This window comes from Citrus sinensis, chromosome 5 (assembly GCF_022201045.2).
Source record: "Citrus sinensis cultivar Valencia sweet orange chromosome 5, DVS_A1.0, whole genome shotgun sequence".
Taxonomy (NCBI): Eukaryota; Viridiplantae; Streptophyta; class Magnoliopsida; order Sapindales; family Rutaceae; genus Citrus; species Citrus sinensis.
This window is the reverse complement of record NC_068560.1, coordinates 37,915,526-37,931,305: the sequence shown is the minus strand read 5'-3', so window position 1 is coordinate 37,931,305 and position 15,780 is coordinate 37,915,526. Positions and strand designations below refer to the sequence as shown.

General features: G+C 35.4%; 3 protein-coding genes across 3 annotated transcripts; 2 read left to right on the top strand and 1 right to left on the bottom strand.

Moving 5' to 3' along the window:
• Positions 1-4,999: 4,999 nt before the first annotated feature.
• LOC107176377 (E3 ubiquitin-protein ligase ATL23) lies at positions 5,000-5,500 on the bottom strand. Its single transcript, XM_015528794.1, has one exon. The coding sequence runs from the start codon at positions 5,498-5,500 to the stop codon at positions 5,000-5,002; it is 501 nt and encodes a 166-aa protein (XP_015384280.1).
• A 3,326-nt stretch (positions 5,501-8,826) lies between these two features.
• On the top strand, positions 8,827-10,623 carry LOC102618693 (hypothetical protein). The gene is made up of 4 exons (XM_006473646.2): positions 8,827-9,207; positions 9,543-9,645; positions 9,864-10,025; positions 10,168-10,623. Exons 1-4 carry the CDS (start codon positions 8,924-8,926, stop codon positions 10,333-10,335), a joined length of 717 nt encoding a protein of 238 aa, XP_006473709.1. The 5' UTR covers positions 8,827-8,923; the 3' UTR covers positions 10,336-10,623.
• A 1,515-nt stretch (positions 10,624-12,138) lies between these two features.
• On the top strand, positions 12,139-15,405 carry LOC102618414 (uncharacterized). Its single transcript, XM_006473645.4, has 9 exons — positions 12,139-12,299; positions 12,544-12,675; positions 13,062-13,142; positions 13,253-13,341; positions 13,445-13,519; positions 13,761-13,822; positions 13,906-13,965; positions 14,463-14,651; positions 15,023-15,405. The coding sequence occupies exons 2-9, from the start codon at positions 12,553-12,555 to the stop codon at positions 15,097-15,099; spliced, it is 756 nt and encodes a 251-aa protein (XP_006473708.2). The 5' UTR covers positions 12,139-12,299; positions 12,544-12,552; the 3' UTR covers positions 15,100-15,405.
• Positions 15,406-15,780: the final 375 nt, after the last annotated feature.

The window sequence follows — 15,780 nt, the reverse complement described above, 5'->3', positions numbered from 1 at the left end:
GACACCATAGAGTTTCTCTTTGTGGAGCAATTACAAGTGTCGCTCTAGATATATACGGCGACTTGTCCATTTTTAGCTGCCTGCAAATTTTCCAATCTCCACTACTTACGACGTTTATGGAGCTTTTCTTTGGTGGGCCCGCATTTTAGTAGTTCGTCAGGCCGAAATGTGACATAAATTTGGAGTTTTGGTCGCGTCATGTGTTAAAACTTAAAAAGAGGAGTGCCTGTGACTTGCCGTTTGTGTCAATACATGCTTATATATATGATCTTAAAATTCAAAAAAGTAAAAGAATCATTTATAATTTCAAGTAAAAGAGATTTGAAGGGCGGTGTTAATAAGTGACAATGTCATTCCCGTTCGTAATTTGGTGACAAATCACCATTCTTTAGGCTTTATCCGCCGAAATTTACTGTTGTTCTTGTCCCCTTTTGGTCTGCTTTAATCATGATTAATTTACATCCTAATTTCACTGGGATTAAAAAAAAATATCTTGATTATTTTGACAAATATTAATAGTATAAACAACAGGTCTCCGAAGATTCTTTTGAAATTTAGGTCGTCGTCTGATATAAATATTTAAATAGATTAATGAAAAGTTCAATTTGCAACCCAACAGTTTATTTAAAATATATGTAAATTATAAAATTGTTGAGCGGCGTGCGTAATGAGTTATCTCTTTCTTTTTTTCTTTTTTTTTCTGGAATGAAATCATTACCAAATAAAAAATTGTATCATTAAATGAGGGCTAGAAACGGATAAAGTAAACCTATCGTATAATTCATGGCAATTATAAGGACAGAGACCCTCCTAAGAAGCTATAGAGAATTGAGAATTCTAACAACAAAAATGCTGTCTTCATCCTACATCTCAAAGAGGGAGGCACTTAATAAATGAAACCAGGAAACAAAATTTTTTCAAAAATTTGAGAAAATCCAACTTCGAACTCAATAATAATAGTTTATAAATCAATAAAGAAATCAACATTTAAGAGGTCTGAAAGAGGCGGCCGAAATTGGCAAAAAAAAAATTAAAGCTTTTGCATAAGAAGCACGAAATACTTCAAAGAGTTCATCGAACTTGACGTGACGCAAGAAAGCCATTCGGAAAAAAGAAAGAAAGAAAGGAAAAAAAAAAAAAAGAAAAAGCAACGAATTTCTGGAGCTAATATAATTAGATGCTTAATTGCTTATCGTTGAAGAACACGTGTAAAACTGAGAGGACATGTGTCACATGCTGCATCCATGGTTGTTGGATTACTTCAATAACTTCATTATTCGAATCCAAACAATGGGGCCCAGCAATAAAGGTCCCTCGTCACAACTCGCAAGCACCAAATTCCACGTGTCCTACACGACTCCGCATCGAAGCAAGCAAAAAAGCCAAAAGCAGCCCTCTTTTAATGAAAGTTCGTGACCTCAACGCCAGCAAGGAAGCCGTGCGTTGTGCGTTTGTAAATCTGACACGTGGATTCATCGTACAGTGTTCGGTGCCACGCCGGCACTATTTAAAGTTTGTGTCATTAAAGGTTGGCGAACGCGAGCTCTCACGGTTCCACTTTAATACAGAAATCGGGCAATAACTTTGACACCCCCCCCCCCCCCCAAAAAAAGATTTATGTTTTCAGAAATCATACATTTTCACTTTTAAATTAATTAGCGTTTAGATTGACTTTTTACTATATTTAACACAATACTATATGTCAGCTTTTGTTAATGTAAGAGGGTTAAATATGACATTTTAAAAGTTAAAGAGATAAGTGTCATAATGAATTTTGAATATAGGTTGTTTCATACCTGCATTTGAGAGGAGAATCCATAATTTTATCTTCCTTAGTAAAATACTTTTCGTACGTGTCTCCTGATAATCGACTCGAGTGGGGGAATGCGATAAGAAGAAAAGTCAAAAGTTTGCTGATTCGGGAACTTTTATCGGACAATGAAGTTGAAGAGCAGACTGAAGAATTTTATTCATTGGGGTCATTTGTTGCGTGACACTTGCGACTCTTTTCCAAATTAAAAGTAAAAAGGGGGTGCTCAGATCCGTGAATCAGTGCAAATAAAGAAAACCGAACGTTTTGAATTTTGACGGAGGAGGCGCACTGCTTACTACTATGTAAATAGCTTTTCTCTTTTTTTTTTTTTTGTATAATGGATTTAATTTAATTCACAACTAACGTGGATTGTTAATTCCAAATTAATTGACTAAGAAAATAGTTGCAACATCTTTAATATCGATGTAAGAATAAAGGATTTGGCTAACTTGTAAATGACCAAGTTGCCTTCGACTTTGGACCGAACAGCTTACGGTAATTATACCTGCAAACAGTTGTATGCTGTCTCAATCTGGGATAGGACATATCCCAAATAATATTAATAATAAAATAAATAAATAAATAAATTACTAGGACAATTTAACAAATGAGATCAATAGATAAATAAAAGGACAGAAGATTATCACAAGGAGTGACCGATATGGCAACTAATTAAAGTTTATCTAAGAAAATGTTGTAATTATAAAATAAGAACTGATAAGTTGTAGTAAATATGATTTTTAAATTATATTTATTTACAAAAATTACAAAAATATTATAGATTTTTTATCGTATGAGTTTGAGGTTAAATAAAATTTATTTTCAAATTATAACAGTTAATATTTATCAAATACTTTAATATTGTAACTTTTAAATCGTAATTACCCAACCTCAATAGAAAAAAGAGCCTTAGCCCGCATCTGGTGTAAAATCAAATCCCAATATTTTTTTAAAATATTATATTTTAATTACCTATTAAAAATTTATGAGTGGAAATTTTATTGAATGATATAGACATGCCACATAAGCAGTTATGTCATTTGGGATATGTTTTGGGATTACGATTTAGGATGTGTATTATTATTATTATCATCATCGGCAAAAATATTCAAAGAATCTAATTTTATTTTACAAGTTTGTCCCAAAAAGGGAAGGGGGGGGGGGGGGGGGGAAGAACCCCCTTCTATCATCAAGAGTAAACTTGAGTAAACAAAGAAATTTTTTTGTCAATTTGATACTTATATGATTATCAAGCAAACTAATTGTCATTGAAATGAATTAATCATTGAAATATCAACAAATGAGTTCCAACTACTATATGTTATTCATCTATTAAATAATAAATTTTATAGTTGACAAAATTAATATTTTATGATCCACTGAATAAAGTTGGGACTCAATTATTATGATTCTTAATAATCCTCGTTAAGTTAATGCAGTATTGCACTACGAGTGAAGTGGAGCTCCTTGTACTCTGAAATGGGCCACTGAAACGCACTAAATTCATTGGGCTCTGTGTTGTATTCTCATTGTAAGGCAGATCGTGGGGGCTTATGAGGCGATCGTACTTTTGAATTTGCCAAACAATATCCATCAGCAAGTGTAAGTCAAAACTTATCCATTTGAAAAATAATTTGAGAGCACCAAGTACAATTTATCTTACTCGAATAGTCGAATCTGACGATCATAGGCATATTAAGAAAAAGAAATTGAAAAAGAAATCCCAGAGAGTTAAAGTTAGATGTCCCTTGCTTACTTTTTCACATTTCATCTTCCATTTGTAGATCTCACTTTCACATTAAATCACACACTTGGCTAACCCCCGCTGCGCTGGCTTCAGAAACCAACCATATTTTTATGGTATCTGGAAAAATGATTTTGACAAGAAATAATATAAAGTGGTTAATGATGATCAGATTGTTCATCCATTTATTAAGTTGATAATGGCTGCAGAAGCAGATACAGCTTGCCACACGCAATATGATGAGAAAGGGAAAAAGTTGGTTAATGGATTTTGGCAATTCATGCATGCGGGCCTCCACAATTGAAATATATAAAGGCACCATGATTACAATGGATTTTAGCTGTTTGCCAATGAAACTACAGAAAAAAAAAGGTTGAACCTTTTTTTTTTTCCTAAATTGTCATATTAATCCAATGAAAAAGTGGAACTTTTTGTATAGAAAAAATGATAGAGGTAACATTTGAATGGGACCATGGCATATGAATTAAATTTGGTTAATTGAGCATTACAGTCACCAGCTCTCTCGCACATACTATAATCTTTAATCAAGCAGCAGGACAGCAGGACATGCATTTGAGTCCTGTGAAAATGCTATATTTTTTGAAAACCATTCATTAGTTCACATGGAACGAATCCAATACTCATAATATGCACGTGTTATATTGTAATTCTATTCAGTTCCAGCTACAAATTTGTAGTGGTTTTAGGGTGGGGTGAGCGTGGAGGAGTAAAACACTTGCTTGCACGCGACCCTACATCTGTGCCTGCGGCCTGTGGCCATGCTGAATGCCCCGAAACCGAAGCTGCCCACTTTCCACTCCCAACAGTTGATGCACCGCCAGCAGCTTTGCCACCGCTTTCCTTTTCCCATGCATTGCATTAGGGACTGTATGGTAATTTTCAATGTGTTCAAGTAATCACAACAGCAACCGCATTAGGCCATTAACGCAAACTGGGCGCTCGCGTTTTACACTTTTACTTATACATTAACCCCACATTCAACGTACAAGGAAGGGAAGGGACTCACTTCCCCACCACCACGACCGTGATGAAGTTTGATCCCTCGTGTCGCGATCGAAAATGCGTCTTAATCTAATCCGACGGTCCACATTCAACAAAGTATGACTACCCCTGATGGATTTTCCCTTAAGTTTCTCCAAGACTACGCTAACTATTACACGTGTACATTGCCGACCCCTTTACTATTTGTTTCTGCCACCTTTATTCTCCTTCTTCTTCCACACCGGAAAATGATTAGACAAAGGAAGGGAAAAAAAAAAAAAAAAAAAAAAAAACGATATTTCCATCAAGCTATACATGAATGGAGATTATGTTTTGATTCATTCACAAGTAGACAGAATTCACAAAAAAAAAAAAAAAAAAAAGATACAGAAGAGAAAACTGATGAAATTGAATATAAATATTAATTGTAAAACTAATTACTAGCAGGGATTGTCGCTTTCTAAAGCATTAAAGAAGTGAGAGTCAAGCTTGGCTCTACAAACAGGACAAACCGAGTGCTTGGAAAGCCAAGAATCAGCGCACTGGAGATGAAAGCCGTGATTGCAACCGGGAACCAGTCGAGCCGGTTGCTCACTCTCGACCTCGTCGAGACACACAGCGCACTCCGTCCCCATCACCAGTTCCTTCCCAGAAATCTTGGGCAATTTGTCCAGTTCAGATGCTGACAAGCCTCCCTCCGCCGCAGCCTTAACCGGCAGCCGGACATCACCGTTATTATCATTATCATTACTAGCGCACCAAAGCAGAGATAAGTAAACGATAAACACAAGACTCATGCCAGCGCAGGGTAAGAAGAGAGCTAAGATGACTGAGACGATCATGGTGGGGTTATTATTTGGAATATTATTATCGGAGGTGATGTTTAAGGTGGGTGATGGTGATGGAGAAACACAGGGTGCGTATTGTACACCATGGCGCATAGTAGTGTTTTATCTCGGATTACTTATTCTGATTTCTCTCTGGGAAAGTGGGCGGGTTTTTGGTGGGTTTCTGGGTAATGGTTATCTTGGCTTTGCTTTGGCAACGGCTATATGCCTATATGAGAAAAAGGAATAATTGAGTTTGGTGGCCGAGAAGAAATGGGCTAAAATAGTAAAACTGATGCTGACGCATACGTTATATTCTTTGTGTGCCACTGGGCAATGCCCTTTTGATTGACAAATGAGCGCATCTGATCTGATGCAGTGAACCTGTGGGCCGTTGCCTGTTGAAGATGGTGCCTTGGTGCTGGAATTTTCATCTTTTTGGAGATTGCAGACCAGTTTTTGCCCATAGATTTTGCCAATATCCACTAAGCAGAGAATGGACCTGGCTACTTGGATGGTCATCAAGAAAACATTATACAATTATTAGAAGTTAGAATCTGGTTCTATATTATTGAACTTAAGACACAGGTTCTAAGTTAAGCATAAAGAATCTGAGGTCGTGTGGAACAGGTTCCACCATTCTGAAGGAAGCCCTCACTGAGAACACGTTTGTCCATAACTAAAATACATCGCCAATCTGTGTGAACCTTTCGTCAAGATCAAATCATCATATCTACTATCACAACTATCGGCATCTAATACCTGAAAATTAAGAATGTCAAATAATTGCATCTCCTGCTAGAAGCATGTGCATACAAGCATTTGGTTTGTATGTCATTTGCTCAATCATGTTATATGCCTCTTTCAACCTTCCAGCACCGCCCAGAGGAGTCACCGTGCAAGTATAATGTGCCACCAATCAGGCAATCACCATGGCTTCATTCCCATACTCTTTAGACATTATATTAACATAATTGCAGCCTTCATCTGTTAGGCCAGCCCGGCTGCATGCAGATAATATAAAAACAGAGCTGATAAAATCAGGCTTCAGTCCACTTCTTTAAATCAAATTAAACATCTCCATAGCTTCTTTGCTTCTTTAGCCTTTCCGCATTGCATATCCCCCTATTATAGCATTCAATAAACCAAGTTTTTGGAGGGCATCGTCCCCCCACCCAAAAAAAAAGGCCGAGATACGTGCATACCAAAGCACTAGACACAAACATCGTTGGACAATCCAATTCTGATGGAAGAGCAAAGGACAGCCCTTCCATGCATCAATGCTGCAACACTTCCAGAGGCTGGTGACAAGCAAGTGTATAATAACCTTGTTTGGCCTCAATCCCACATGCATCAATGCTCCAAAGGTCCGACGCCTCGATAGCTTTCCCATTTTGGGAGCAGCCAGCAATCATTGGGGTCCATGACACAATAGTCAATTCCATCCCACTTCATCAAACACTTCCAACAAGTTCCACGTAGAAGCACACTTTCCATACATATCACGAAGAGAATTAACAACCCACAGACCCATTTGTCCTGCCCTAGACCCTGCTTAGTGACATTGCCATGAATCTCGAACCCAACTTTCTAATTCTCCAAGTCCCTCACTGCAGAAAGAACACTAGAAACACTATCCCCATGAGGTTTAAATCCTTCCCAGCGCGTCCCTTGAAACATAAACACAGCCTCTTCACCTCTCGATAATATCCACTGTGATTAAACCCGCAATCATACCATTCCAAGACACTAAATTAGATTCCACTCCCATTCATCCATTTCGTTAAAGAGCTTTATCGCTTCATTAACGCAACCCTGTCTTAACCTACAAGCAGAGTACTGAATGAAATCACACCCCTTTCAGGCAATCTATCAAACAGATTATGGCATAATTCGTCATCCATTTCTTTAAAGCGCTTTATCGCTTCATTAACACAACCTTGTCACGCACAACCTGCAAGCAGAGTACTGAATGAGATCACATCCCGTTCAGGCAATCTACCAAATAGTTTATGGGCATAATTCACATGCTAACTTAATAAGAGACGAAAGAGATGAAAGTAATTTAAAAGAAGAAAACTCATTGAGAACAAAAATAGAAGGTTATACAAATACTGTCACCATATTCTCTAACAAATATTTTCGTTAGAGTCGTTTGGCCGGGTGATTTTGGAGTGCTTTTTAAATAATTTTATTTATATTATGAAAAATATTATTTAGATTAAAAAAGATTACACAAAATAAATAGAATGAGGATACATGTTAAAAGGTAAAATTAATTAAATGAATAAATTTATCTTTTAATAAGATATTTTTTTTATTTTTTAGTGATTATGTGTATTTTCTTTATATAATTTTATGTACAAATAACATTACTCCTATCTATTGATAATTTGAATTCAAGTAAAAAGAGAAGAACAATAAAATCTAAAAAAAATGAATTAAAAATTTATTCTCTTTCAAAAAAAAAAATCATTACTTTCTCATTACACTCTTTCATTACTATTTTTCTTTTTAAAGTCATAAAACCTGCAACAAACCATTTTAAAATATATTTGTTTAATATGACCTATCTAATGGTCATAAATACATATTTAATCTCATTAGCTCTTTTCAAATTTTTTGTTGTTTTTAGGTAGAATTTTTGAAAATTAAATAAACTATTTTTCCATTATTAGCAAAAACTCAAATATTTGATTTTTGGGAGTAGCGGTTGATTTTTTTTTAAATGCTAAAATATCTAAATATCATTTACTTATTTGACAATTTCATTTTATTTATTTTATAATATAACTTTTGAAAAATTACATACTAAAATAATTTTATAATTTTTAATAAAAACGCTTATTAACAACCAAACAACTAAAATTTTCTTAGTTAAAACTTTACATGTAAAAGCTCCACCAATGAAAAGTTCGGAAGCTGTATTTGAAAGTTTATATAATAATAATAAGTATTTATTTAATTATATAAATCTTTTTTTATATTTTATTGTTGCTTTTTTTTAAGCAGAACTTTTAAAAACTAAATAAGTCAAGAGCTCAAATTTTGAACTCTTTAGGTCGAATTTTTTTTAAATATTAAAATATTTAAAATATCTTTTTACTTATTTAATAATTTTATTTCATTCGTTTCATAATATAATATTAAAAATTTAACCTATGAAAATAATTTTATAATTATTAATAAAAATTATCATTAACAACTAAACTACTAAATTTTTTAAATAAAAAATTGGCATATAAAATATCTACTTAAATTAATTTTTATTTAAAAATATATATATATATATAGCGGACAGAAGCCCAAGTCATATCATATAACAAAGCCACGCCACTTTGAGGGCGACTCAAAAGGCAAGTAGATACACAATGTACAATTCTTCAAAGAAAAGGCCAAAAACAAAATGTACAAGCGATAAAGCACGTCTAGATACATTAACCAGTGGCTAATGAGAATGTCACAAAGGATAAGATTTATTATTACTTAACATTTCTTCCCGTCAAAAACTAATCGAAGAGCGCAACAAGAGGGAAGATGCAGAGTCCAAGTCCAAATAAAAATCACGCAACTCTGATACTACAATCAGCTCTGCTCTGCTTTTTCGTTTTCAATTCATGCTCAAAATCCCAGTCGACGCCGCCGGCGAAGTACGATGGGTTCTTCTACGCGAATCACCCCGTTGACTCGGACGCCATCATCATCGAAGCGTTCTTTGACCCGGTCTGTCCCGACAGCAGGGATGCGTGGCCTCCTCTCAAGCAAGCCCTTCAACACTACGGCCCTCACGTTTCCCTCGTCGTTCATCTCTTGCCGTTACCGTCAGTCATTCATTCTCTGTTTGCTTATTTGCTACAATTTTTTTTTTTAATTTTTATGATGGACGGTGATTTTGGGAGAGCAATTTTAATTATTTATGTTATTTGATTTTATTGCTTGTTCAATCTTTAATGCTTAGTCTATACCGATTGTTTATGGTGGCACATAAAATTATATATGCTTTGTCTCATATCGGTCCACGTTTAATGGTGCATTGTTTGAGAATTCGCACGTAATATATTTTTTTTTTTGGTATCAAAAAAGCTAGCTTTGCAAATGCATGGACCGTTTAGAATGAAAACTAATATATATATATTTTTCTTTTGGACAATCGTAGTTACCATGACAATGCATATGCTACTTCTCGGGCTTTGCACATTGTAAACAGAACAAATTCTTCAGCTACGTTCTGCTTGTTGGAGTGGTTCTTCAAACAGCAGGTTAGGAACCTCAGCATTAACATAAATTCTGACAATTTGTGAATGATGTTGGTTTGAACCATTTGATGTCTTGTTTATTTATAGTTGCTGCAAATTTTCTCAGTATATACATCTCCTATAAGCTTGCTAGCTATTTTCGAGACAAATTTGTTTGCTTCTTTCTTGTAGTTCTGTATATAAAACGCAGACTTAATTGTTTATTGGAAATTGTTCAACAGGAGAAGTTTTACAATGCTCCAACACAAAACATGACTAGGACTGCTGTTGTGAAAGAAATTGTGAAGTTTGCTGCTGAAGGCATCGGGAACTCCTACAGCTCAGCACTTGAATCTGGCTTCAGTGACCGCAGCACAGATCTTTTGACTCGAGTTTCCTTCAAGGTAACTCAAAAGTTCTTCTCTTTTAACACGAGTTTCTTCTGATTTATCAACTTTCATGATGAAATGTAACCTTGTTTTATCACCAACTACACTGCTTTTTTTTTTTATTAGTAATGCATACCCAATGCCTTTCATCATGCAGTTTAGTGCGACAAGAGGGGTCTATGCCACGCCTACTTTCTTCGTGAACGGATTCTCACTGGCTGGTGCTGGCTCGCCACTAGATTACAATGGATGGAGAAAAGTCATTGATCCATTGCTTAGCGAAAAAGGCAAGAAGAGGGAGGTTCCTCTGCATTTATTCTTGTGATGGCTTTAGCTGCCTGGTATCTGAAAAGGCTTGTTTATGCTTTGATATATTACATGTTTATAAGTGGTGGAATGGGTGAATACAGAGGGAATTTATGACCAGCCGTACGCCAGTGTTTATGTTGGTGAACTTACTGCTCTGCTTGTATGTTATAGCTGGTGCCTGTGCCTTTCCTGGTCTCTGAATAAATAGTTCTTACTATGTATTCCATCTTCATGAATATGGATCAGTGCAAGATCAAGGAAAATAATCCCTTCAATATATTTTTAATGCATTGTTCTTCGACTATGACTGGGAATTTTTTATCTGGTTTCTGTAGATAACAAATGCCTGTGAAAATGTGGGTTAATGATCGGTTCAAGTAAAAAGTTAATGGCAATCTGGATGTAAAATTTTATTTGTAGACCGAGTCGGTGAGGTGGAAGGAGTGCGAATATAATACCATACGACTTGAGTTCAAGAGAACCCCAAGAGTTAAAAGACAGTTACGTTTGTCGAAAAAAATTAAAAATAAACAAAGCCATTGGCGAAGAATAATAATTTTGAAATTGAAAAGCCAAGTGCGACATTCTATTGTAGAAAAATTAAAATCTTAATCGATGTGATTAATTCTTGAAAAAAAAAATTAGGTCAAGAGAGTGTACCGCATTACTGGTACGTCCGTTCAATAAAATTTTAGAACAACGGATTGTTTAAATGACTATGTAAAAAATACATAATATTTTGTAATTCAATGCCAACATACACGCCTAACACAACCTTATAATGGTGCTATGTCATTAATATACACTTTTTGCGTCCAACGCGCCACTTGAATTTCGTTTATTATTATTTTCGTTTTGAGGTTAGCATGGCGTTTTTGTTGCTGTTAGCTTAACATTGGGGCGCTGTTAGCGATTACAATTTGGGTCAGGATTTGTTTATTTGATTTGATGTAAATTAAATGGGTTTGAGTTTGAAAAAATTGATTCAGTGAATTTGTTTCGATTTGCTTATTAAATGAATTAAATTTGGGTTTGAGAATATTGATTCGTTTGGGATTCGTTTAATAAATGTGTCACATGCTAATTGAATATGATCTATTCGTTTAGAGTTCATTTATTATTCGTTTAATTAAATTATTTATTTATGTATAAAAAAATTTAAAAATTGAAGGTTAATATAATAATTATAAATGATAATAAGTTTGTATTTTGTAAGATGTTAAATTTATGGTCTCTTTATATTTTACTTTGCTTAATATTTGTTTATTAATTATATTTTTGTAAACAAATTCTTATTAAATTTGATTGTTATGATTTGTTATAGGATAAACAAAGAGTAAATAAATTCAGATTTAATTCGTTTATTAATTCAACTAAACGAATTGAACCGTATATTCGTTTAATAAACAAATTAAATCCGAATCCTGAAATTTTAATTTATTTAGTAAACGAATTGAATTTAAATCAACAAAATTTTTACTCAACTCTTTAATGATTCAATTTGAATGCGAATCGATTACTCGTTTTGCCACCCTCAACATGTTGTGACGTATAAGGTAGTGTCGTTGACTTATGAGATAAGTTGTTAACTATCAAACGGTGGTTTCATTTTTTTTTCCCTAATTTTATTCTCGTAGCCATGAAAGACACGAAGACAAATAATGATTAAATGTTATGTTATGCCTTGTGAAGTTTAAGTTAAGGCCACACAGTAAATTTTTTTTTTTTTTTTTTTGGTTGAAAAAATAAAATAAAATTCTTCTGAAAGGAACAAAAATTACTGAAGAAGTGACACATAGGAAGAACCGGTCAGAGTTTTGTGTGAAACCCGGTTGGACCGGATAAAGGAGTCGGTTAGGGTAGTTTCATAACAGCTGTGGCCTGTGTGCTGGTATATAAAGCAAAAGAAGTATCAGTAACCAGCTTGGGGCATAAAAGAAGAAACGTAGCCGTAGAAGAGGGCGCTTTATCTTCAAAGAGGTAACTAAAAGATCTAACAAAACCCTAAGTTCTATTTAACCTTCTGATTGGTTACCGTCGATTTAACCTTTGATTGGTTGCCGCTCTCTCTCCCTTTATTTTTTTTTAATTTATTCTTTTAAATTTGCGCTAAAGTTTTACTTGTTTCGTAGCTTTTCCACGATTTCTCTGTCGGTTTGCCTTAAATTTGCGCGTTGTATGACCTTTCTCTTTCATTTTTCCTAATTTGGCAAACCGTGTACAGTGAAGAAAGATGGATCGGTACCAAAGAGTGGAGAAGCCAAAAGCAGAGACACCGATTGACGAGAATGAAATTCGGATTACGAGTCAAGGGAGGATGCGCAGCTACATCACTTATGCTATGACTCTGCTTCAGGTTTTTATTTTTTCTTATTTTGTTAATAATTTTGTGTAAATTAGAAGTTCCTAGAAATTAGAGGAAATTTTGTGGTAGTTGAATTGAAGTTCTAGGTGTTCTAGGTCGAGTTTGGGTCTTAGGACTGCGTTGGGTTAATAAAATAGTGAAGTTTGCTGCGGTAGATATTGGCAAGTACATGTGGGGAATGCCATTATGGAAGCCTCGAAGTGATTAATTTTGTCGATTAGTTTGTGAATGGCCGTGAAATTGAAATGATGATTCAGTTTTTATGCATTCTGGCCATTTCAGTTCAGTTCTCTACACTGCATTCTTTTTATAGCTTCTCATTAGCAGTATCTTTTGTTGCCCCATTTGTTTGCATTTTAATATGCACTTATTTGCAGGAAAGAGGTTCCAATGAGATTGTATTCAAGGCAATGGGAAGGGCTATCAATAAGACTGTAACAATAGTGGAGCTAATAAAAGTAATTTTTATCTTTTACTTATTTGCCTATCAGTTATTGGCCTGCGAGTTTAGGAGGGTTTGTGAGGAATTATTTGGTGCTGAAAATTTAAACTTTGTACTATATTGCAGAGAAGAATTGTTGGCCTTCATCAGAATACAGTTATTGGATCCACGGACATAACTGATACGTGGGAGCCTTTGGAGGAAGGGCTTCTTCCGTATGAGCTTTCTTAACTTCATTCCAACACTAATTTACGAAATTATGTTTATTTTGTCTTTGGGTATTATATATATATATATTTCCTTATTTTGTTATTGTAGGTTGGAAACCACAAGGCATGTGTCAATGATTACAATAACTCTTTCAAAGAAGGAACTGAATAGGTCTTCTGTTGGGTAAGTTTTGCATTCGTTCCTTTTCTCTCTGTAGCTTCTGAACTAGATTCCCATGGGATATTGGTGCATGCATTAGATGCTTTTAAGCCTCTGTTATGGTAATTCTGCTAATTAGATCCCTTACTCTTTATGAACCCTGTAGTGGCACTGTTATTTCAGTGTCATGATGTTCATGCTTAAATTTCATCATGACTTTGCCCATGGAGAGTTTTTATTTCTAATGAATCACTTTTTCTTTTAGGTATCAGCCTCCACTGCCTGCTGAACAAGTTAAGCCATTGATAGAATTTGATTATGATGGAGGTATTCACATGTCTGGTGACAATTTAATACTGATCTCAAGTATATATGTGTTTGCATTTGTTAAGTTCTCCTTTGTGTTGCAGAGGGCTCACCTAATGGACCCCGTAGGGGTCGGAGTGGTAGAGGAAGGTCAAGAGGAAGAGGTATTTTGTGCCACTATGGAATTTCCTGTTACACATGTGCTAGCACACATGGACATGACACATACAAGCTTTTATTCCATATGCATTGCATAGGATTCATTTTTCTTTTGTATTCTCTTCATTTCTTGCGTTCTTTTGCTTAAAGTAGATGGTATTCTACTTGAAGACACATCATCCCTAGTTGTTAAAGTGAGACCTGAGAATGTTGTGATATACTAGGCTACTGCTTAAATGATCGGTTACAATGATAATTTCTGAGGGAACCTTTGAATTTTGTTAGTGAGCAAGATGGTAGATGCTTTAGATGTTCAATCAGGCGAGGTTTCATAACCGTTGGCCTGCCGCTGTTGGCCCTCTCTGGCCAAAAATCATTTCTTTCAAAAAGCCTTTCATTTTTTGTGTTTTGATTAGTAGTTTTCTCCGTTATTCTATATTCACATTGGCCCCGTATTTGAGTTGTCAGCTCTACAACTGATGATGGCTGCATCGTTTTGCAGGTAATGGTTTTGTGTCTGCTGAATATGAGGATGGAGGTTGGGACCGCAATAATCGGGGCTATTCTAGAGGTAGGGGTCGAGGGAGAGGACGTAGTTTCCGTGGCCGTGGGAGAGGAGGATATAATGGACCTCATTTTGATGCAAGGCAAGATGGAGGCTACAATTATGAAGCACCTCCTCAAGGCAGTGGTAGGGCATTTTCCCCTTGCTGTTTATATTATTCTTTTGAAGCCAAAAGTTCCATGAATGTCTGGACTTATGTACCCTTGGAGCATTTATGATTTCTAGGAACATTTAGGATTTCTAGTATTTGCAGTGTCACAAAATTAGTAAGAAAAACTAGAAGGGATGATAATTGCTTCCACTTAATGTGACAATGGATAGTTTGGCCTTGGTTCTCAACTTAGTTACTGTCTTTGGCCCTTTTTGGCTTATAAGTTTAGGAATTATAAGCTATTCGTACCTTTTATTCCTGGAACTTTCTGATCCAACCAATAGCAGCCTTGGTTTTTTTTTTTTTTTTTTTTGGTGGTTTTTATTACAAATCTGTTCTCATGTAGGTCGTGGCCGTGGAAGGGGAAACCGTGGTAGGGGCCGTGGCAATAGAGCAAATGGGCCGATCCAGGCAGCTGCATGAGACTGGGTGGATCTCCCTGGAATGTGATGCACAAATGAGAGTGTTGCCTTATCCATTTTATGTCTAATTTTCTTTTCCAATTTCTTTTAATTATTTTGGTCCCCAACTGTCAGTGTTTAACTTTAGGATATTAAAATAGTATTCAAAGTAGTAACAAATCACCTCTCCAGGGTAGCCTCTTTTTTGTTTCATTTTTTCCTTTTATTGGGTTATAGATTTAGGATTGAGGGACTTGTTATGTTTTTGTACAACTCTAACTCTGTGTTTTGACCGAGTCAGTGCATTCTTTGATTTTTGTGTTTGGTACACACGTCTTGTTTTCAAAGTTACCTTTCTGAGGTGAATGCTACTCACGAGCCTTGGCGGTTTAGGGTTACCGTTAATGAAGAGACGCTTGGACGATCGTTTTCCTTTGACAGCGGCAAGATTCTGAAAACAGAGCAAAGTCAGGGAATATTCGTGCTTCTGCAAAGATAAGACATAGCTCTTGTAAATTAAAATCTACAAACATTTTCCTCTTGGCCAGAATGGTGTCTTTACTATATGGACACGAGAACCTAACATAGCAGTTGCCCCTCAAATCGCGAGTATTGTTAGTTGCATGTATCTTAACTAAAAGGATGCCATTGAAGAAGAAATGCATAAGAAAGTTAAATAATAATGGATATTATGCATGAGTGG